At 31.8% G+C, this 24,055-nt stretch overlaps 4 protein-coding genes and 1 pseudogene across 7 annotated transcripts; 3 read left to right on the forward strand and 2 right to left on the reverse strand.

Annotated features, from left to right (window-relative positions):
• Nucleotides 1-2,437: 2,437 nt before the first annotated feature.
• LOC108808346 (thionin-like protein 2) lies at nucleotides 2,438-3,330 on the forward strand. Its single transcript, XM_018580507.2, has 2 exons — nucleotides 2,438-2,780; nucleotides 3,208-3,330. The coding sequence occupies exons 1-2, from the start codon at nucleotides 2,438-2,440 to the stop codon at nucleotides 3,258-3,260; spliced, it is 396 nt and encodes a 131-aa protein (XP_018436009.2). The 3' UTR covers nucleotides 3,261-3,330.
• Nucleotides 3,331-8,359: 5,029 nt separating this feature from the next.
• Nucleotides 8,360-11,475, forward strand: LOC108811036 (thionin-like protein 2). Of its 2 annotated transcripts, XM_056988591.1 has the most exons (4): nucleotides 8,360-8,368; nucleotides 10,939-10,964; nucleotides 11,084-11,187; nucleotides 11,311-11,475. In XM_056988591.1, the coding sequence occupies exons 1-4, from the start codon at nucleotides 8,360-8,362 to the stop codon at nucleotides 11,370-11,372; spliced, it is 201 nt and encodes a 66-aa protein (XP_056844571.1). In that variant the 3' UTR covers nucleotides 11,373-11,475. The 2 variants fall into 2 exon arrangements, with proteins under 2 accessions (XP_056844571.1, XP_018438602.1); XM_018583100.2 differs by lacking the exon at nucleotides 8,360-8,368 and having other exon boundaries at nucleotides 10,817-11,187.
• Nucleotides 11,476-15,544: 4,069 nt separating this feature from the next.
• LOC108811167 (thionin-like protein 2) lies at nucleotides 15,545-16,102 on the forward strand. 2 transcript variants are annotated; one of them, XM_056988704.1, is made up of 3 exons: nucleotides 15,545-15,650; nucleotides 15,717-15,878; nucleotides 16,041-16,102. In XM_056988704.1, the coding sequence occupies exons 1-3, from the start codon at nucleotides 15,545-15,547 to the stop codon at nucleotides 16,100-16,102; spliced, it is 330 nt and encodes a 109-aa protein (XP_056844684.1). The 2 variants fall into 2 exon arrangements, with proteins under 2 accessions (XP_056844684.1, XP_018438711.1); XM_018583209.1 differs by having other exon boundaries at nucleotides 15,545-15,878.
• Nucleotides 16,103-16,951: 849 nt separating this feature from the next.
• Nucleotides 16,952-19,558, reverse strand: LOC108805740 (serine/threonine-protein kinase PEPKR2). Of its 2 annotated transcripts, none has more exons than XM_018577677.2 (4): nucleotides 19,304-19,558; nucleotides 18,280-19,057; nucleotides 17,671-17,967; nucleotides 16,952-17,549 (listed from the first exon to the last, which is right to left on the reverse strand). In XM_018577677.2, exons 2-4 carry the CDS (start codon nucleotides 19,034-19,036, stop codon nucleotides 17,185-17,187), a joined length of 1,419 nt encoding a protein of 472 aa, XP_018433179.1. In that variant the 5' UTR covers nucleotides 19,037-19,057; nucleotides 19,304-19,558; the 3' UTR covers nucleotides 16,952-17,184. The 2 variants fall into 2 exon arrangements, with proteins under 2 accessions (XP_018433179.1, XP_018433177.1); XM_018577675.2 differs by having other exon boundaries at nucleotides 18,280-19,107.
• Nucleotides 19,559-21,952: 2,394 nt separating this feature from the next.
• On the reverse strand, nucleotides 21,953-23,569 carry LOC108808348 (pentatricopeptide repeat-containing protein At3g22470, mitochondrial-like; annotated as a pseudogene).
• Nucleotides 23,570-24,055: the final 486 nt, after the last annotated feature.

Here is a 24,055-nt window from a genome sequence, read left to right on the forward strand (position 1 = left end):
CCCTTCTGTCAACCGGTGAAACCTGCAACCAAAAAATAATTAAAATCTTTAATATTATCTGTAAAAGTTAGATTGTGGCTTATTTTCTTTCACATCTTCCTTTTGTTTCTCTTTGCTTCGGAAATCAGACGCTCCTCGCCGGCGAGAAAATTGCAGCGACGCCTATCAATATGTCGTGTTTATTCCACTTCCCACACTCGATTCTTGTTGGATCTGTTCAACTACGGTAAGTTCTCATATTTTCCGCCCGATTGTCTTCACTGCTGTTATTTTCTTTTCTATTTTGGTTATACTCGGAACTAGGGTATCATAAATGTTAAATCTACAACATCGTCGATGGTGAATATCAGATCTGATTTATACTCGGTTGTGGTTTTCTGGTTGTTCGTAGTCTTTCTTAAATTTTATTTTTATTTAGGTATATTCCATTTGACTTGGAATAGAATAAAATATAGAAATATATATTCCATTTGACTTGGAATGAAATAGATTCGAACGTTTAATATCACCTCATTTAACTTCTGAATTCATACTTGTATTTAATATTTACGTATTTTTATACTTGTATTAGGGTTTATATTTCCGTGTAGGGTTTAGTGATGATTAGAGAGAAGTTATTTTCTGGAATATTGAGTTCGTCATTGCAAGATTGAGGTTGACATTGGATTAAGTGTCATATTTTCGTGCAGGACTTCGTGATTAGTTGATAGGGTTTCATATATTCCATGTGTGGTTTAAAATCTTGAGTTATGCATATTGTTACATCTTACATGGTTTCCATTCCAAATGATTGTTATACTATATAATTTATTTTATATTTACTTTGTTATATGGATCCTAACACCTTTATCTTTTGGTTTTGTTTCTCAGGTTACAAATGGAAGATTTAGGTTGCCAATTAGATTGTTCGAAACTAGATTTGAACCATCTGTTAAATATATTCTCATTTATATGTAATGATGCAATATGTATATAACTAATCGATCGTGTGTACGTAAAATGGAAAGACCATTCATGTGAAATAGAATATATGATATTTACTATTTGTTGTATTATATTCTATTATATTCGCAGAAAATAGAATAGAAATATGGTTTACAGTGCCTAAGCATAAGTTATGTTTTATTGTTGTATCATTTATATGAATCTTAGTTTATGCATATTGATCAAAACTAAGAATTTAGATAAGGGTTTATAATTCCCTATAGGGTTTAGATATTAGTGGCTAGGGTTTAGTTTATGAAGATTGGGGTTAATCTTAGATTAGGGTTTATATTTCCGTGTAGGGTTTAGTGATTAGTTGATAGGATTTAGTTTATGTACGATTGGGGTTAACATTAGGGCAAGCATTACCACCTTCCATAAAACCATAGACATAACAATATTTGACAAATATGTTAAGATGATATATGGATTTTAACTACATTTTCGCATTTTATATTCCATGTCTCATGTAGAATGGTAATACATCTTACTCGAATTTGAAAATTCGGATTTAGTTTATAGAATATTAGGGTTAATATTAGATTAGGGTTTATATTTTCATGTAATTAACGAAGACTACTGCATTAACATGCCTCAATTCATTTTGCTATTCAATTGTCGCTATATTATGTAGCTGCTCTTATAATTGGAACTACATTTGTATTTATACTATTCTATCTAATATACATAGTATGGAACTACAATTTTGGTTTCTCCGTTTATTTAACGCTGTTTTTTACACTTACAATTGTTATCTACTCCTTTTTCTACATTTTTTTCTTTTGATTTTGAATAAAGTTTTGTGACGTACTTCCTGAATTATGTCATTATTATTATGGGATAGAAATTCACCATGTTGTTTGCTTTATGTGTTGAAACCGGTAACTTGTTGCCTAGAGGGATATAACCAGGTGAAAGAGAACCAAAAAGACAGAAACTAAATTATGTCAAAATCATGTCTACTTTTCTAATTTATCACCAAAATATGGCTATTACGCCAATTAGCCTTAAAATATATCTAAATTTCAATATATTTTTATTATTTTAAACTTTAATATAAAGTATATAAATTCGATGTTTCTAATTATCAAGATACAGAGAACAAGACGTTGAATCCGGACGACCACACTTCTTGTCCTTTGTTTGAATCCAAAATACACTGAAAATATAATCTCAGATTGCGTAAAATCTCTGAATCCAAAATACACTGAAAATATAATTATCTATTAGTATACACTCAACATATTAACAAAAACAGAACTATAACCTCCGGATCAGAAATACACAGAAGAAAATAATTATCCATTAAGTATCGTATCACCACCATACGATAGTCTACCATGATTCGTCGTTCACTATGACAACTAACACCTCAATTTATTATAAATAAACAACACTAACACAAACAATTTTCGCAATAAAAATAACTTGATCAACCTTGCAATAAAAACAAATGGAAAGCAAAACGATGGCAATGTTGATGGTTATAGTGATGATAATGGCAAGCCTTCTGGATAAGACAAATGCTCAACCTAGTCATTTTAGTGTTTGTTACTCAGATTGTCTTGTGGTGTGTAAATCTCATACTACATTTCCAAAATCTGGTTTGTGTCCATTCACATGTCTCATGACATGTCTTGTTCCTACTTTGCCATCTCCTTCTCCTTCTCCTTCTCCTTCTCCTTCTTTTTCTTCTGATACTGTTCTAACAAAAAAAATCGATAATACTGAATACTTCTGCAAACTCGGTTGTGCTACTCATCATTGTGTGCCTCTTTCTTCTTTCCAAAATCCGAGTAATTTTTTTTTCTTCATCTCGGTTCGAAAAGTAAAATCAAATCATGTGTGTGTATGTGTTAATTTTAAGAACCATTTCTACTGGTAAATCTCGCATGGTTATATGTTTAGTGATAATTGCATGCATATTCGCTTTGCTAGATACAAATTTCACATGACTGCGGCTGTAGATTACTTTGATTAATGTGAGTTTCAATTTTAAGGGATTCTTAGATTATAGAAATAGATAAAGCGTTTTTCATTTGTGAAAAGTATATTAATGCTAATATAAGATCCAATAATTTGTATCACTTTTACTACTCTTTTTTATCATTGTAGGAATTTGACTCTTTTTTTAAGAATATCTATTTTTAGCCACAGTAGTATAAGTATATCAAGAAACTTTTTTTGTATTTATGGGTTGTTCTGTTGTTGTGTTGAGGATAGATGTGAAGAACGTTGCGAACTGTGTGGATTCATGTTCAGACAAGTGCTCTTAGGAGAAGTGAAGCGAAATCAATTATTATCATTTTTAATGATGACGAGTTATTCATTTTTATTTATGCTATATTAAAGTCAAACAAATTTTCCTTTAAAAAAATCAATTGAATAATTATTTCTTGGTTTGGTGTTTTTTTATTTTGTTACAAACAAATAAGTGAATAAAATTGTTAACACAAAATATATTTAGCTGCAAAATTATCTATAGTTATCTATTTGTAGTGGTCTCATACATTTGGTAGTCCTAAAATTTACGGAGGCTGAACGAATTAGAAGTTAATTATATAGATATATATACATTAATCAATTTAGGAATCAAATGAACCATACATGTTTTATTTTCTCACTATGCTCAAAACGGCCTTGAACCCTGGTCTATAACATATATTTTATTTTTTGGGAAGAAATTTAACCAAAAAAGTTATAATGTCAATATACTAAATTTTAATAAGGTTTGATGATTTTACATCTCAATATTCGATTAGATATATTTATTTATTTTTAGCACAAGTTACAAGTTGCATTTTAAAATTTGTATTTCATAATATGGAATGCATGCACATTAATTGTTACTAGGTGACTCGTCCGCATTTACTTCACATGTGTATTGAATCTGAAATTTGAATTGATTTGATTTTTAACGAGTTTTGAGATGATTGCAGGAGAATAAGAGAATTTGGTGTGATTTTGTTAAAACATTCTTAAATCCCATCTAAAATAGTGGAATTTGGATTTTTATTTTTATAACTAAGGAACTCCCCTCAAACACTTTAGAAACACTTAAAGTACTCTAAAATCTTCATCTTAAATTTTGTTTAATAACAGTAGATTTCAGAGTGTTTTATAAAATGTCAAGTTCAATAACACTGGATTTTAAAGTGTTTTTTAAAATTCACGTTTGAATAACAGTGGATTTGTCATTTTAATACAAATCACTTAAAACTCTTAGCTGAATACACCCCCCCTTAAAACTTAAATTGTAGTATTTATTAATTTGTTTTTGTTTATTTTATTTTTTATATTTTTCAAGTTTAGTTTTATATTTTATATTATTTTAGTTAAGCATGTTATTTATGAATTATTGAATTGTGATGTTTGAATATAATTTATTTTGCAGACTATTTAATTTTGTTATGATATTTAATTCTAAAATATTAGTTTGACTTTATCTGGCACAGTTAATTTTTTATTGTTTGTATGGTTATTTCAATTGTAATTTTTTTTTTGTTTAATTATCACAAATCATTTATACAATTTATAAAATATTTATGTAACAACCGCATTTGTTAGGGTCATTACAATTTAATTAACTAAGTTATTTGAAAATTTCTTTCATTATATAGTTTACTTTATGATATTCACTTTGATCTTTCATGTGTTCAAAGATAAATGAATTTCTATACCAAAAATAATGGGTGTGTGTTTTTACAGACAAAAAACATAATTTTCGTGAATAAATAGATTCTTATACGTTGAAATATTTATATTGATGGAACAAACATCATAGATTTAGTTATTTATTTATATAAAGATATGAACATCTGTATATTGTTAAGCTGAAAAATTTTAATTATAAAAAAACTTTATTTATTTAGAAATTAAAAGTGATTAAAAATTAAATTAAATACTAGTAATTATGATGTTTACGTAAAGTAAAAAATTACAAATAAGAACTTTTAAAACTATAAAATGTTCCTAACTAACGTGACCAAATTTCTAAATAAGAAAAAAATGTTTAAATATCTTAAAAGATATTTCTAACTAATTTGATGTATTTATTTATTAATGAGATATTGGAAATTATAATTTCATAAGAAAACTGATTTAACAACCATGATTTAGAAAAATGATTTATATTTTTTTGTGAATTTGAGATTTTAATGGGAATTCAAAACATGTTATAAATATAAAAGAAACCGTTATATATATATAAATTCAATATATTTCCTTTTTGAAATATTTATAAATTATTTATTAAACTATAGCTTTAAATATATATATATATATTAAAATCATATTAAAGATAATGTATATTATATTAATTTACTTTTTGATTTATACAAATATATTTTATAATAAATTCCCTTTTTGAGTTACATAAAAGATAATTCGTTTTTATTAAATTACATGTTTTAAAAATGTTATATATCTTTATTAAAGATATTTCCTTTTTGATAAAAAATTTATTTGGAAACAAAATATCAAAAAGTTAATTAAGATATTAATAATGATATTTCAATAATAGTCTTTATTCGTTAAGATTATCACTGTAATTAACAATTATAAGAATCAACGTAAATGCGACACGTAGAAAAGTGATTTTTCAAATAATATTACAGATATTAAATTACTTGTTTTAAAAGTGTTATATATTTATTAAAGATATTTCTTTTTGATAAAAAGATGATTTGGAAATAAATATCAAAACTTAACTAAAAATATTAATAATAATAGTTTAATAATAAATTTTATTTATTAAAGCTATCAATGTAATTAATCACTAAAAGAATCAACGTGAATGAAATACATAGGAAACTGAATTTTCAAATAATATTATAAAGATTCATTTTACGAGGTTTTATGAAAAGTGGTAACAAAATATATCTTGATATTGTTCTATAATAAAATTAGCTAGATGGATATATGTATATTTCAGGAACTATGTTTGTTGTGTTATTATCGGGTTGTTACTCTATAATCGACTGAATTTAAATGCAGTAGAATCCATGACAATCAGTGAAAGCATTTATTTCATAGACAATAGTACATGTACAGAAATCAAGTCTCTTTTGTATGACAATAGTACATATATAGACATCAAGTCTCGTTTGTATAACGCAAAGGATGTATCGCCACTTGACACGCTCCACCTAGCTAGTAGCGAAGCGGAAGCGTGGCACATAGCACAGATTGTCGAGAACAATGCAGAAGAAGGCACACTGGCGGAAGACACAAGACAAGCCCTCGAGCATCGCGATACTGACTGCAAATGGATATGCCAGGTAGACGCCTCTTGGAAGAAGAAAAAACGAAGGAACAGGGCTCGGCTTTATCCTCTTCGAAGACCGACGAGTGAGGTTACTTGGCGTTAAGAACTATGACAAGGTAGCTTCGCCACTCCATGCTGAAGCTGAATCTTTAAGCTGGGCACTGAAAGAGACGAGGAAGATAGGTGCTTGCGAAGTGATTTTTGAATCAGATTGCCAGCAACTTGTACGACTCATCAACAAGCCGCATGAGTGGCCTGCTCTTGGCCCTGAACTTGATGAGATCAATTTCTTATGCTCGGAGTTCTCTTCTATCTCGGTTAACTTTATTAGTCGTTTAAATAATGGCCGTGTGGACTGTCTCTCCAAGGCAGGACGATAACGAGCTCCAAACTTTTGTTATTTGGGAGATAAGGCTCCTCCATGGCTGGCTCATGAAGCTAGCTTATGTGAACCTTTAGTTACTTAATAAAGCTCTTCTTTGATGCCAAAAAAAAGGCCTCGTTTGTATCATGAATGTATGAACTCACAAAATAAGAACACTTCTTATTAATTTCTTGAGGAAATTATCTCAAAACCTCATGTATCTTAAACTCATAAATTCTTAAATTATGTCATAACAATGACATCTCCTTATATATAATTCTAAACTTCCTAACTCATTAGAAATGACACAGTAAGATATTTCGTAATCCTTTTTGATAGCCACGACACATTAGAATTATGTAACTTGTACCCCAAGTTACTTCAAGCTTAATCCATCATTCTCCGTTTTAAACTTGAAGCTCTCTATTGCCAAGTCTTTCATGCCAATGAAGTATCTCATCTCCTTGAATTTTATCCTCCCTAATGCCTTTGTTAAGATGCCGGCCTTTTGTTTCTCTCTAGGTACATGCTTGACTCGTACGATCGTACCTGTCCATTTTCTACACACTCTCATATAAAATGATATCTCTTGTGTAGATGTTTACTCCTACCATGGAAGACCGGGTTTCTCGTCAATGCAATTTCGGATTGGTTATCAATTCGAATGGTCACTCTTTCACATGGTTGACCAGTGATCTCGTATAGTATATCTTGTAACCAAATAACTTGCATTGTAGCCTCTGTTCATGCCATGTATTCAGCCTCACAGGAAGACAATGCGACTGTCTCCTGTTTTTGTGAACACCACGTGATCGGACTTTCTCCAAGGTAGAAGATATGGCCTGTCGTGTTTCTCCATCATCTGGATCAGACACAAAACTGTTGTCGCTATAACCTATAAGTCTTGGTACCTTCATTGTCGATCGCTCGAACGTTAGACCATAAGAAAGACTTCCACGCAAGTATCTTAAAATTTGCTTCATCGCAGCACCATGTGACTCTCTCAGACTCTGCATATAGCGTGATAGAACTCCCACACTGAAAGACAGATCAGGTCTTGTAGTAAGAAGGTAACGTAGACACTTTACGTTTCTTCTGAACCTCGTTGCATTGATCTCTCTTTCGTGTTCTGCTTTGGACAACTTTAAGCCGAGTTCCATCGGAGTTTGGACAGGATTACACTTATCCATTCCATCTTCTTCTACTATTTTCGATGCATAGCTTCTCTGTACCAGCGTGATTCCGTTCTCATGTTGACAAAATTATATACCAAGATAGTAAGTAAGCTTACCTAGATCGCTCATATCGAACTTGGTTTCCATGTTCTTCTTGAATTCTTTGATAATCTCAACACTGGTACCGGTCACGAACAGGTCATCTACGTAGACTGCAACTACTAGCAGCTCGCCGTTTACTGTCTTATGATAGACTGAAGGTTCCTTGGAGCACTTTTTGAACTGAAGTTCACAAAGAATCTGGTTGAGTTTATTATTCTAGGCTCGTGGTGCTTGTCTCAATCCATATAGCGCCTTATTAAGTTTATACACTTTTTTTTCTTCTCATTTCTTCTCGTAGCCCTCAGGTTGCATAACGTAGACAGATTCTTTTAGCTCTCCATGCAAGAAAGCTGTTTTAACATCCAGATGCTGTACTTCCCACCCATTTGTTTCTGCTAGATTAGCAAGAAGCCTTACTGTCTCAAGGCGTGCTACTGGGGCGAAGACTTTATCAAAATCAATTCCATGATGTTGCACGTATCCTTTAGCAACTAACCTTGATTTATACTTGTTAATGCTTCCGTCTAAGTTACATTAGATCTTGAAAACTCACTTTAGACCAATTGGCTTAGCTCCGTATGACAAATCAACTAAGACCCACATATTCTTCTTCTCGATGGAGTGTATCTCTTCACACGCTCGTCTCCATTCTCTTGAGTCCTTGGCTTCATCAAAGTTTTGTGGCTCATTGTCTAAAAACAGAAGCATTTCTTCACTGAGTTCTTCAGCAAGTAATATGTAGTCGTTGAGATATTTTGGTCTTGTATGATGTCTCTCTGACCTTCTTATTATTTGTGTTTTTTTTTATCGTCTCTTCTTGATTATCATCGACACCATTGTTTTCAAGTGGTTGTGTCATAGATCCTTCATTGGTGCTTTGTTGCAGGCGCAGATGTTATTCTTTATTGATGTGATCATCGATCCCATGATTCTCTGGTCTTCTCTATTATTTGTACTCAAATTCCACCCTCTTGTCTCATCAAAGAAAACATCTCTACTGACCACTATTTTGCGAGTTTGTGGATCAAGAAAACAATAATATTTTGAGCCCAGCTCCATTCCTAGGTGTACTAGTATGCGTGCTCGATCGTCAAGTTTCTTTTAGAGCTTTACTTCCACTCTTGCGTATGCTATGCAGCCAAATACTCGCAAATGTTCAATCTTTGGTTTCTTACTTTGGAACCCTTCGTATGGTGTCTTCTTCTTTATTAATCGAGTGGCTACACAATTAAGAAGGTATGTTGAGTGTTGTATGGCTTCTCCCCAATGATAGTTCGGCATATGCATGTGCTTTAGAATGCTTCTCGCCATCTCCATCATGGTTCTGTTTCTACGTACGCTCCACAACTCCGTTCTGCTGCGGTGTGTATGGTGCTGTTAGATGCCCCTTGATGCCAAATCCATCGTGGAAAGTATTGAACTCCTCAGATACAAACTCTCCTCCTCTGTCGGTTCTGAAGGTTCCTATCTTCTTTCCCATTTCCTTCTCTACCACCTCCTTGAGCTTTTTAAAGTTACTTAATGCTTCACTTTTCTTTTTTAGAAACATTGTCCACATGTACCTGGTGTTGTCATCTATAACCACAAAATACCTATAGCCAGCAGGTTTTCTCGCTGTTATGGGTTCACATAAGTCTCCATGAAGTAGCTCTAGTATCTCACTTGCTCGATATGTGGTAGCTTTAGGGAATGAATGTCTTACTTGATTGCCAAGTAAGCAGGAGCCACACACTTCCTTTTCGACGTTTATAATTGGGACGCCAAGTACAAGTTCCTCATGTATCATTCCCTTCGAAGACTCAAAGTTTATATGACCTAAATGAGCATGCCAGCGTTTTGACTCCGTTGTTGAGGACAAATACAGACGTGCATTGCTCCTTATCTCATGTCCACTTTGGACAATCTGTTCTTTGATCGCTTTGCTTTTACAAGTAACTTTCCATGTTGATCATGCATCGTTAACTCTTCTCCTCTTAGTCTTATCTCACAACCAGTCTGAGTAGCTTGACCTAAGCTTATAATATTGCTTCTTAAGTCCAGAATGAAATAAACATATGTTATCTTCCTCGTTTCTCCATTCATATCCATGAAAGATATTATTCCTTTGTTTTTAATATCTATTCTCGAATCATCCCCAAACCTTACTTTCCCGTTGATGATATTATTGATTCTTGAAAAATATCTTCGGTCTCCAATCATATGGTTGTTTGCTCCATTATCAAGATAACATATGTTTTCTCCTCCGGAATTTGTTTCGTATTTTTCAGGTAGAACATTCTTCTCCTTTAAAAATACTACCTCATACATCATAAGTTCATCGGCCTCGTATGTATCAGTGTTGTCGGCCAAAGTATACTATTCCCTATGTTTCAGGAAGAGTTTTTTTTGTTATACAAAAATGTCATTTTAGACTTTCAATGCACATTATACATATTATAGTGTTAATATTAATTAAAAAATATTGATTTTATAAATATTTTTTTATCTTAAACACTATTGGTTAAATAATTGTAATTTATAAGAATATAGTTACATTTCAATCATTTAAAAATTGTATGTATGTCTATGACACATATTCATGAGAAAAAAGAAAAAGAAGTAGATTCATGTATTTAAATATATACATCTGAAAACAGCTTTCACATATTTATGTTAATGCAAACTTTTACCTCTTAAACAAAAAATATGATCACCAACCGGAAAACACATAAAATCAATAAAAATATTTTGTATTAATTAGTCATTCCATAATTATACACCTTTTAATCGTTACATTGTTGACTGTAGACATGTTAACTATTACAGAAGATCTTTCTTTATTTTTTTGTTAACAACTTATACAAAAGGTTCCACAATCCCTATATAAACAAACACTAACAAGATAACAAAATCCACGGTTAACAAGAAAGTGATCTCTAACTTTAAATCATCTCTTCAAATCAAAAGAAAAAGAAAGAAAAAGAAAATGGGAAGCAAAAGAGTGACCATAATGTTCATTACACTGATGATAGTGATGATAATGGTGAACTTTGTGGTTCAGACAGAAGCTCAAACTTATCCTTTTAAAAGTTGTTTTCCAGGTTGTATTGTGAGTTGTGCCATTGAGAAGAAGTTTCCAACTGGTTTGATGTGTCCATTCACTTGTTTTATGACTTGTCTTCCTCCTCCAACATCAAATACTCCTTCTCCTACGTCACAAATGATTTTGGCAAACGAAATCGATCATACTGATTATTTCTGTAAACTTGGTTGTGCTACTCATCATTGTCTTGCTCTTTCTTATCTCCAAAATCCCAGTAAGTTTTTTCTTTTAAAAGCGTTATTTATATACGTAGATGTAAAACACATAATATCTGCTATTACAGATCTTGATTGAATATTTTTTATTGATGGTTTCTTGTTGATTGTGGAATGAGCAGATGTAGACAAAGTTATAGACTGTGTGGATTCATGTTCAAACAGGTGCTCCGACAAGAACTAGAAGAAGCTTTATTAAAATATTGTTGTTAAGATTAAAAAGTCAATGTCTAAGTATCAAAATATATGAGTTAGTGTAGTTTGTATAACTACAATACTCGATCCAATTAAATATGTATTTCCACATTGAAATTATTTGTGTTACAAGTAAATCAATAGATGAAAATATCGACCAAAGAAAAAAATGATAAAAAGAGGATGTTTGATATTATTGTAATATATAATGCATACGTGGTTTGGTTCGTTCCGTCTACTGTATGCAATGGAATCCATCGACAAGATAAAAATACTACCGCTACCAAATTTGGTGCCCCCTTAGAAAGTCAGTTCTCATAAAAAAATGTTTGGTGACCCTCAATTCTTAATAAAAGTACTAATGTATAAAGTACAAACCTACTTTGCTTAAAGACCATGTCAATGTTTTTTTAACAACACCAAGCCTGATTATATAGATGATACAATTATTGATAGACACTACTATATAAGTATATATGAAATCGAGCTCTCTTCACTCCAATAATGGCGGAGTGTGTGTGTAAATAACGTAGGTTAGGTTTCTTTCTTTTTCTTTTCTTGTAGAGTATGTACTCATCTATGTAAATCTCAGATCCAAAACAGTAACTTACAGTGGAATAGTGTTGGCTCTTAAATAAGATCCAATAATTTGCATTGCAGTCACTTCCTACAACTTTGATGTCATTTATACAGCAGTTGCCTATATGACATCTAGTATAAGTATCTCAAGAGAAGTTTTTTTTTTTTTGCATTTGATGTTTTTTTTCTTTTGTTACAAGCAAATAAGTGAATAAACTATGAACCCGAATTATATTCAGTTGTAAAATAATCAATATTTATCTAGGAAAATTTGCCAAATATGACTTAAAACTTGATTTTAAATTCAAAACTATACCCAAACTTGAATCAAATGCAAAACTAACATAAAAGCTTTTGTAAATTACAGTCAGTCCCTTGTGACCAAATAAAAAACAAAAATCATTTTTACGAATATAACCCCAGAAAGTCTTATGAGATACTGTAAGTCGTCAAGATAACAGCCACAGAAGTCGTTTGGTATAGTTGATCTTAAATATAACTTATAAATTTTGTAAAAAATATTTTGAGAAGTAAAAAATTAAAATCATGTAATTACAAACAATTTTAGGTGATATAAATTAAGATATAATAAAATTAAATTGTTTTCAACATAGATGAGTGAAAGTAGTGACAAACATATGTTGTAATATTGTATGTATTTTTAGGGTTAGATTTTGTAAAGCTTAAATGTGTTTTTGAAAAATTAATTTTTTATCTATATGCGTTTATTTCTGTATATGGTAAACACTTTTTAAGTTTAATTTGATTTTATGAAGTTTTTAGTTAGTTAAATAGTCTAGGGGTTCTGTTAGTATCTAGACGATTTACAGGGAAGTCGTCTAGTGATCATTTTTGAGATTTTTTGTTTATAAAGAAAATTGGACGACTTCCAGATAATTCATCTCTTGAAAATACATTTAAAAGTCAATTACAAAAATGATCTCTGCATTGACCAAAAGACTTCCGTGTAAAATCTTCTACTGTTAGAAGAAGTCTGACGAACATATCTGGAAAGAAAAATTGATTTCATAATTTTAACCAGTGAGATAAATTCTTTAACACACATAAATCTTCTCCAAGCACCCAGAAACTTAAAGTGATCCACCAAGAATCGTAAATTTGAATGCATGGTTCTATTAACTATAGAAAAATTTGAATGAAATCTTGGATTTTTTTGGATGAATATAGAGAAAAAATAGAAGAGATATTGTTTTTAGTTCATAAGAAATGAGAAATAAAGAGTGTCATTCGATTTTAGGTGCATTAAGAATTTCAAATTGGTTGTTCATGGTGGTTGATGCATTGATGGCAACGACAATCTTATAAATACTCAAAGATGATGAGGTTGAGAGAATAAAAAAACATTAAAAAGAATTTAGTGGCATTTTCGTGAATAATCAGAACTTTTGGAAGTGAATAAGGAAAATGAAATTTCCAAAAAAAAATATAGGTTAATTTTGTAATTATAGGTTAATTTTGTGTTTAACTTTGAGTTTTAAGTCAATTTTAAAAATAGCTCATTTATCTATGTATAGTTATCTCAAAGATATAATTTTCATTTGGTTTAATATAAGCAGATATTTTTTTGTTCTAAAACAATTAAGAAAATAAATTATAATAGCAGTATACTAAATTTTAAGAACACGCGATGATTTTTAGATTTAAACTTATATATATATATTTATTTATTTACAGCACAAGTGGCACGTTTTAATTTAAAATATGTATGGCATAATATGGAATGCATGCACCTAAATCACTATTTATTATACGAGAGGTTATATGGAAAATATAAAAAAGTATAAATATCTTCACATATTTTAAGTAAAAGTTAGACGGTTACCAACGACTGAATTTAAATATAATAAAATATATGACCATCAACGAAAATTTATTTGTTCTTACAAATTACTACATATATTTTTGAAAACACTATTTATACAGATGCGTGAGACATCAAAACCAGAAGAAAAAAGATTCATGCATTTAAGTAGATATATATCTTAATCAGCTTGCACATATTTATGTTAATGAAAATCTTTAGCTCACAAACAGAGAAGAATATAATCACCGAATGGGAAAGAATAAAAATAAATAAAGATAAAACATACATTTTCAAACACTATTACACAAATTCATGATACGTCAAAACAAGAAAAAAGTAGATTCATGTATTTAAGTAGATATATCTTTTTTTTTGGTAAAAGTAAGTAGGCATATCTGAAAATAGGTTGCATATATTTTGGTTAATGGAAATTTGTACCTCACATACAGAATAATATAATCCCATAATCGAAAAAATAATTAAATTAAAGATAGTATAAGCCATCCCGTAGTTACCTAATACGTAACGTTAATGGCTGTATAAATGCTAGCTATTATAGAAGATTCTTTCTTTTTTTATCAATAAGAAATGTCACAACCTTGATTCTTTCTTTTTTTCAATAAGAAATGTTACTTAATACATAACGTTAATGGTGTATAAAAATTATTATTTATATTAATGTTTTTGTATAGTAAACAGAAATAACAATCTCGATTCATATGTGATTTTTTTAAAAAATATACCCTCAATAGAAATCAGTTATCATTCATTTATTACTAATAATATGGTTTAATAATATATCACTTCTTATATAACCATCGACACCTATAAACCGGAATCAATTAGGTTATTAATTTGGCTTACAATAATTGTATATTAGGCTAAATAATTTAAATACAATGTTAGTTTAGGCTAAAAATATTATATTGATCTAATAAATTGTCACATTTAAATGATATACACTATTAATATGAAAAATATATACTATACTTTAAATAGTTGATTTGTATATTTTTGCAAATACATTTTTCATTTTACTTTTTAATCTTTGAAAATAACAAATACTAATTGTTTAGTTACTTACTTTTTAACTATAATCAAAGAAGACATAAGTATAATTATTGTTAAACTTTATAATTTTTTGAAATGTTACGATGTATTTGGTAATGAAAATTATTTTCTATTTTACCAAAATTTATATATGTTGATGAATTTAAAATAAAATACTTATTCAACAAACAAAAATATATAAAATAAGATACAAAAACATATTACATTTTAAAATAATTGATTTGATGAAAAACAAGACAGTTGATAACATATTTATATTTGTATAATGCATAAAAATATATGTAATTATAATATATATCATTTTGAAGTAAAAATTATTTATTTATATAAATAGAATGAAGATTAAAATCTGCGCGGTTGCGCATATCTGAAAATAGGTTGCATATATTTTGGTTAATGCAAACTTGTACCTCACATACAGAATAATATAATCCCAAAATCGAAAAAAATAAATTAACGATAGTATAAGCCATCCCGTAGTTTACCTAATACATAACGTTAATGGCCGTATAAATGCTAGCTATTATAGAAGATTCTTTCTTTTTTTGTCAATATCTTATTATACAGAAGGTTCCAAATCCCTATATAAAAAAAATTAATAGCCGAAGTTAACAGTATCCACGATTAGCAAGCAAATTCCTCAAATTGTATAATCATCTTTTCAAACAGAAAACAAAAGAAAGAAAATGGGAAGCACAAGAGTGACCATAATGCTCATTACAATGACGATAGTGATGGTGATGGGGAACTTTGTGGCTCAGACACAAGCTCAAGACACACACTCTTTTAGAAATTGTTATCCCGGTTGTATTGATAGCTGCGCCATTGAAAAAAAGTTACCAAAATTACTTTTGTGTCCGTTCACTTGTCTTTTTACTTGTCTTGCTCCCCCAACATCAAATATTTCTCCTCCTCATTCTCAAATGATTTTGACAAAGGAAATCAATCATATTGATTATTTTTGCAAGCTTGGTTGTGCTACTCATCATTGTGCTTCTCTTTCTTCCCTCAGAAATCCGAGTAATTTTTTTCTTCTTTCTATTATATGAAAATATCGTATTAATCGATAACCATGTATACTTGTTTTTTTACTTGTTGTCAAAACACAATATCTACTATTATGGATTTTATTTAAAGATTATATAATTGATGGTTTATTATCGTTGTTTTTGGAATGAACAGATGTAGGCCAAGTTGCAGATTGTGTGGATTCATGCTCAGACAAGTGCTCCAACAAGAACTAAAAGCGACTTTATTAAATGTTCTAGTTATGACAAAAATCGATATCTAATAGTAAAAGATATTAACTAGTATAATTTGTATCACTGCAATATTCAATCCGAATAAATCTTATTTCTTGATTGAATTTATTTGTGCTACAAGACAATCAATAGATGAAACTGTTGACATGAGAAAAATAAACTAAATTATAAAAAGGAGAGAATGTTAATACTATTGTGACAATTTAATTGAATTGTAATATACCATGCATACTGATCTGGTTTGTTTGTTACAAAAGAAAAACTGATCTGGTTTGTTCTCCCCACCACCTAAGCTTACACAGCTACCATCTTCTCTAAGTTTGGTGCTTCTAAATTTTTAATAAATATTGATTTATTAAGCGCAAATCTATTGGTTTTAGAACCGGATCTGAGCATAGATGAAACAACTATTGATAGATACTAAAATTTAACATCTAGCTCTCTTCACTCCAAAATAGTGGAGTGAGTGTGTGATGTAAGTTAGGTTTCTCTCTTGTAGAGAATATATACTCATCTACGTAAACTTTAGATCCCAATTACAAAGGTGAGTTGCAATTGGCCGCAATGGACATTGTAACATTGGCTCTTATATAGGATCCAATCATTTTATTCCAATCATTTATTTATTTTATTTTTATTTTTTTGGGTAGATGTACTTAGTATCTTACATAGGTAAGCAAACACATTTTCTGTCTTGATTACATGAATAAATTTATTAATAATTGATAACCACATTTTCTGTCTAAGCTCCGCTCCCCTATGGCTGAACCGCACGACCATCCATGCAGAATTCGTTTACCTTTGGAAATAAGCAACTCCGAGAAAAAAATCTGATCAAACATTTTGGAATATTTCTATATTTACATGATCTGTACAACATAGTCAGGAATGAAAAAGGGAAAATCAGAATCTTTTTTTTTTGAATCAGGACAATCAGAATAAGATCAAATCAAAACCAACTATTGGAGAGCTATTATGATTTATGACATAATACAGTCACTAAGATCATATGCGTGACTTTGAGACTTGGACGAAGCCCATGTGTGTGTGTGAAGCTGGTTTTGTCAGAAGGCTCGACAGAGTGTATTAGTCGTGGTCAAGTTAGAAGAGTGTTGCTGTTCAATGGGGCTGCTTGTGGGACTACAGATTCTGCTTCTCTTTGCTTCTGAAATCCTCACGTTGGAGATTGCAACCACAAGCACATCTACCACACCGCTCTCATCTTCTTCCTCCTCCTCTGTGTTGGAGAATGAATCAGTCGGTGAATCAGATGTTGTCTTCTTCTCTCTGTTAGCCCTGTTTAGATCAATTTTCTCTATTTGGCTGCAAATCTGAAGGCATGGAGGAGGTCCTGTCTGATTCTTGTGCTTGGACTTGATACACATCGTCTTGAGTGTCCGGTCTGTGTAAAAGAGTATCCATGGATGCCCTGAAACGCAAGTGACCATATTGTAATTAAGCAATATTAAACAACGACAAACAAAGGATTCAACGACACTGCACGCTAAATGTGCAATTGAAAGGAGTTGGAAGAGAGTTCAAAGGCTTACTTAGCACTTCATCCGCGGTGATTCTGGAAGATTCTTCCCTAGTTAGCATTCTCGCCAATAGATCACGGGCTGGTTTGGACACGGACTCCCACACTCCTGAGTTGAAATCAAGCTTCACTTTCTTGATTGCTTCGAAAATTGCATCCAAAGAGTCTCCCTTAAAAGGGAGTACACCAGATAAGAGAGCGTATAAGAGGACTCCTGCGCTCCAAATGTCGACTTTCTCTGAATAATTTTCAGAAAGAACTTCCGGTGCGACATAAGCAGGACTTCCTGCCAATCCAGACAATGTTTGACCTGTGCAAAGCATATTAAACAAATAGTTAAGTAAAACCCTTGACAGCTCAAATTAAGATACCATAGAAAAGGTCAAACTCTGATCTCAAGTAGAATATGTCAAACACTTGTCTCTCGTGAAAGAAGAGGAACCATAACTTGTCAAGTAATATTAACATAACCAATACTTTAAATCACAAGAACTAAATAATGTATAACAACTATCTTATCCAGTCACTTACACTTGACAATTTTATAAAGACACCACAAATCGTCTAGATTGCATACACAAGTTACTAAGAAATTACTTAAAACGCCTGGATACAAAATTACCTTTTGCAATTCTCATGGCAAGTCCAAAATCAGCCAGCTGTATCTTCCCAGCAGCTGTTAGGAGAATATTCTCAGGTTTTATATCTCTATGCACAACTCCCATCTCGTGGCAATATTTGATAACTAGCATGAGGTCCTTGAATATATTAGCTGCTCTCTGCTCAGAGTACTTCCCCTCCTTGACCATCTGATCAATCAAACGTCCCCCCGAACACAGCTCCATGACAAGATGAAAACAATCCGACTCTTCATATACAGCATGCAACGTGACAACCCGAGGATGACCAGACAAATGCTGCATAATCTCAACCTCCCTATGAACAGTCTCCTCCCCTTTCTTGAGAGTTTTACAAGCAAAGTCAATCCCATTATTCTTCGACCTACAGATCCTGACCGACCCGAATTTACCTTTCCCAATATTAGGACCAAAAACATAGTCATCGCCAATCTTATTCTTCCTGCCAGTCTGCGTGGAAACGTCAATGCACCCAATCTTCCTCTTCAAACCTCTCCCTGACGAAACCAGAGAAGAGGCGCCACAAGGAGGTGCAGTAGCAACGCCAGCGAGTCGTCTCTTGAAGGAACCAACAGACTCCTCGTCGACGGTATCATTCTCCTTGCAGCGCTTCTTAAGTCTAGCGTAACCCTCTAGCGAAAAATGTGACCTGAAGTTGGACGATCGTGTTGCACATGATGACAAATCCTCTTGTAGATTCTCCGAACCCTCGGTTTCACTTCCTTTCCGCTTCTTCCTCATCAAATCAGCAAGCAACCGATCCTAACGAGAGCATCAGAATCACTCAGATAAGAAAATAACGAGTCTTTCTCCTACAAAATCAGAACAAACCAATCAGTAATCAAACGCAAGAGCAAATGAATCACAATCTCCCACCACAGATTTTTTTCCCGCGAAACACAAAACTTTCCCGGAATACTAGTTCGAAACCGCAAAAACCATACACTCAATCCCTTGATCGAACTACAGAAAGAGGATAGAGCTGATAAATTAGGTCAGATAACGAACCTCGAGATGAAGCCGATCAGAGGGACTGATGGGGGGGGGGGACAATTGAGCGAATCGAGGCGAAATTGCCGATAAAACCAGAGAGGAAGCAGAGAATCGAATCACGAGAAATCAAAAGAGCAGCGAAGATCGAAACCCTAGAAATCTCGACGACGCGATATTTGGGAGAAGAGAAGAGAAGAAAAAGCTAAAGCCTGAATCATGTAGCAGATCTTCGTTTAGAAGAGAGAGAGGCAAGGCTATAACGAGATTGCGTTAGAGTAATTGTCTCACACGCCCTTATTTCAACAATTTAAAGCCCAAATCTCCCCGTTTTTTTCTTTTAATTTTATTTGTCAAACTAAAAATCATAAAATTATAACAGAAACGTCAATATTTTTTGTTTGATTTATAGAATTTTATAAAAATATTTCAAAAATCGAAAAACTAATTTTTTGACATTTTCACGAAAATCATCAAAATATGATTAAAACGATTTTGAAATATTTTTTTCCAATTTGAAAAGTATAGAAATTAAATATTTACCCATGGGATTTTCATATTTTGATTATTTTGGTGAATGGTGTTAAGATTAGTGAAGGGTATAAGTGATTTAATTTTTTTGTAGAAGGACGTTTGAGCCGATGGCTCGATTGCGTTATTTATATATCTCTATCTAATCCGGTTCCATGTCGGCCGTCTCAAAACCGGTTTATTATAAATTTTGATTGAACCTTCCCGAGGCTTGAGATAGAGCGTCACTTTGTTTCTATTATTTGTTCTCTCCTTTTTTTTTTTTCAGTCAGTGTGGTAAGGGAGGGAGACAATGGTGTTGCTTATGCATGGAATATGAAGGATCAGATATGGGAAAATTAGTGAGTTCGTCGATGGTGTGGCTCAGGGAAATCGGCCAATTCATACATCAACAGAGAGTTGCGGTCCCGATCAGTACATCAACACGGACCCTGTGCCAAAACATACATCAACACATAAAATATTCAAATTTCATACATTAACTAATACAATTCGGCTTTTACATACATTGACCAATTTTCTATTAGTCAAACATGACGGAATCTGAGCTGTCCGTTATATATTGATTACGTGGCTTTTTATATTTCTAAATAATTATTAATTATTAAAAATAAAATTCCGAAAATAACATATGGGGGACTCGAACCCGGGTCTGACCAAGGTAACAATGGACTCATTAGCCACTGTGCCAAACCCAATTACCTATTGTATTTTCTATTACTTTCTATATTATACCTAAGTTTTAAAAAGTATTTTCAGCTTCTTCCCTCTCCTTCTAACCCCTCATTTATAGATAAAAAGGTAGTTTGAAATTATATGTTTTCAAATTTGAACATTTTCAAAAAAAATCTCGACTTGTTTTTCAATTTTTGCAATTTTTATTAAGCTAATTACATACAATTACTTATGATATATATATTCTGTGGAAATAATTCTAAATAATTTAAAAATCATAACAAGGAATATGAACATATGAAAATGTGTAATTATGTAGAAATATGAAAATAACAAGATATATTCATATTCCTTGTTATGGGGTTTTAATTGCTTAGAATTAGTTTCACAAAGTATATATATATCATAAGTAATAGTATGTAAATAACTTAGTGATTACTACTGTGTTTAAAAAACAATATTAAATTTTAAAAATATAAATTTATACAATAGTTTCAAAAATTATTTTTGAATTTCAATAAAAAGATTTTTTAAGCAACAAAATTGATAAAAGATTAGAAAAGTTCAAGTTTGAAAACATATAATTTCAAATTATTAAAAAATATTTTATTTTTATTATCTATAAATCAAGGAATAGAAATACCCTTTGATTATTTAGTTTGTTTGGATGATGAGAGGAAAGAAAAAGATGAAAATATATTCTTTTTAAATATTCATTAAGTATAATAAAAGACAATAGAGAATACAATCAATTAATTGCGTTTGGCATAGTGGCTGATGTGTCCATTGTTACTCTGGTCAGACCTGGGTTCAAGCCCCCCATACCTCATTTTCGAAATTTTGTTTCTAATAATTAATAATTATTTAGAAATATAAAAAGCCACGTAATCAATATATAACGGACAGCTCAAATTCCGTCATGTTTGACTAACAGATAATTGGTCAATGTATGTAAAAGCCGAATTGTATTAGTTTACGTATGAAATTTGAATATTCTATGTGTTGATGTATGTTTTGGCACATGGTCCGTGTTGATGTACTGATCGGGACCGCGATCCTCTGTTGATGTATGAATTGGCCGATTTCCCGTGTGGCTCATGACCGTCCAGTCCTTAATGGAGTTGTTTATGTTTTTTTCTTTTCTTCTGTTTTTGATGTTAACATTGGCGATAGGGAACCTATAAGAGCACATCACTCCACTAGTTACTATTGAGAATGCGAGAATGCTACAAGAATGGCAACTAGCAATGATGTAATCCTGCTACTGAATTAGTTAGGATGCTCTCGTTTTGCATCGTCACAGAGCAATTCTACTTAATTATATATAGTTAAGACTCAGAGATATTCTCTTTACCACCTCCGCTTTTTAGCAGAGCTTCAGATTTCTGAATACAGAATTGAATTTACTATTAGATACACGAAGTGGAATAAAGGAAGGGTTTGCGACACTCATCATGAAATCTGCCCTAGTCTTAAGCCAAGTAAACCTTTCGCAAAGCATAAGCACAACAACGCAGTGCCTATGTTGTAATTTAAGGGCAAACCAGAGAACCCACAGTGCCCCTTACACATACAACAACAACAAAAAAAAAACTAATAAACCCAATTAACTCGTAAACACTGTCTCATAGTCGGATGAGGCATTTAAGAAAGCATGTCTAGAAAGCTTTTGTTCAATCTGCCATCCAATAACATATCCATAACCATCTTTATGGTGGAAGCATTTGCAGCGAAGCCACAACTCTTCATTTTTTCGATGAGTTCAACTGAAGAGCTAGTATCACTGCCTCGGAGATGAGCTCGGATAAGTGTGTTGTATGTACAATCATTTGGGGAAATCCCATCCTCCTTCATCTTTTTAAACAACATATTTGCTTCAGACAGGGAGCCTTTCCTACATAATCCCCCTATCATTATATTGTATGTTTTGACATCAAGCTTCACTCCTCTAAGAGGGAGGCTGCAGAATAGATCCCATGCATCATCGACCTTACTAGCATTGCACATCCCGTGAATGATGATATTATATATACCAATACCGGGATCCATCTTACAATTGTGCATTTGATCAAGTATTCCCAATGCCTCTTTTAGTTCTCCATTGTCACACAACCCATCCATCAAAATTTTGTAGGTCACAACACTGGGTGGAACATCCATAGAGACCATCTCCTGGAAGAGTTCCTTGGCAACATCAAGTTGTCCAGATTGACAAAAGCTTTGGATGAGAGTGTTATAAGTGATTGTATTGGCAACCACTCCTCTAAGAGACATTTTGCGGAAAAGTCTCATGCCATCATCAACCAGTTTAGACTTACAATAGCCGTTTATAAGGGTAGTAAACGTTACGATGTCAGGATCTCATCCCTTGCTAACCATCAGATCCAGCATCTGGTTGGCCTCATCTAAGCGTTTCTCCATGCACAATCCATATACCAAAGAATTGTATGTAAAGATATTAGGATCAATGCCTCTTGTGATCATCTCATTGTACAATTCCTTAGCCTCAGTAAGCTTTCCCTCTTTCACAAAACAATCAATCAACACATTGAAAGTGACAACGTTAGGGGTGATTTCCATTTTAATCATATCCCTCAGCAAATCTGCACCGTCATCCCATCTACCAACACTACAGAAACCTCCTATGAGAGAGTTGTAGGTAAAGACATCTGCTTTGAATCCTTTGGTGTCCATTTCGTTGAAAAGGCTGAGTGCATCTTCGAGCCTTCCATCTTTGCAAAGACCATCGATGATCATACTGTATGTGACTACGTGAGGCTTGATCTTTCGATGTTCCATCTTTCTATGCAGATCCAAGGCCGATGCAGTGTTTCCTGACTTGCACATTCTGTTCATAACCGGACCATAGGTAAACTGATCGGGCTGACATCCATTAGCCATCACTCGATCTATCAAAGACACTGCTTCAGAGAGTCTATCTTGGAGAGAAAGACCATTGACAAGGGTGTTAAGTATGATGAGATTTGGAATAACCTTCATTTCTACCATTCGATCAACTAACTCCACAGCTTCGGAAACTCTACCCTCGAGACATAAACCGTTGATCAAAGTAGATAACAAAATAAAAACGAATTAAAAAAAAAATTGATTACATAAGTAATTAAAATTAATAATGATAAGAATTATCCAAAACCTAAAGATATATTTTAAAATAAAAAATTTAGATTGCTCAATATCATTTATACCTTAATGAATAAACATAAATTAGCCACAAAATAGAAAACAAATTTTAATTTTTTTATTAGATAAATTATTAAAATTAATATTAATAGTAATTATCCAAAATATAAAAATATATATTAAAATTAAAATAATTCATATTTTTTAAAAAATTAAGATAATTATTATATATTGTGTTGTTATCTTAAAACTATTATTTCTATTATAAGAGTTAAAAACAAGATTAAAAATTTATGTATATCTATAATATTATTTTCTAATTTATTATATAATTAAAAATGAATTTATTAATATAATAATATCGTTTAAAATAAAATTATTCTTATATATTATGTTGTTATCCTAAAATTGTTTTTCTATCAT

The sequence above is a fragment of the Raphanus sativus genome, chromosome 6 (assembly GCF_000801105.2).
Source record: "Raphanus sativus cultivar WK10039 chromosome 6, ASM80110v3, whole genome shotgun sequence".
NCBI lineage: Eukaryota > Viridiplantae > Streptophyta > Magnoliopsida > Brassicales > Brassicaceae > Raphanus > Raphanus sativus.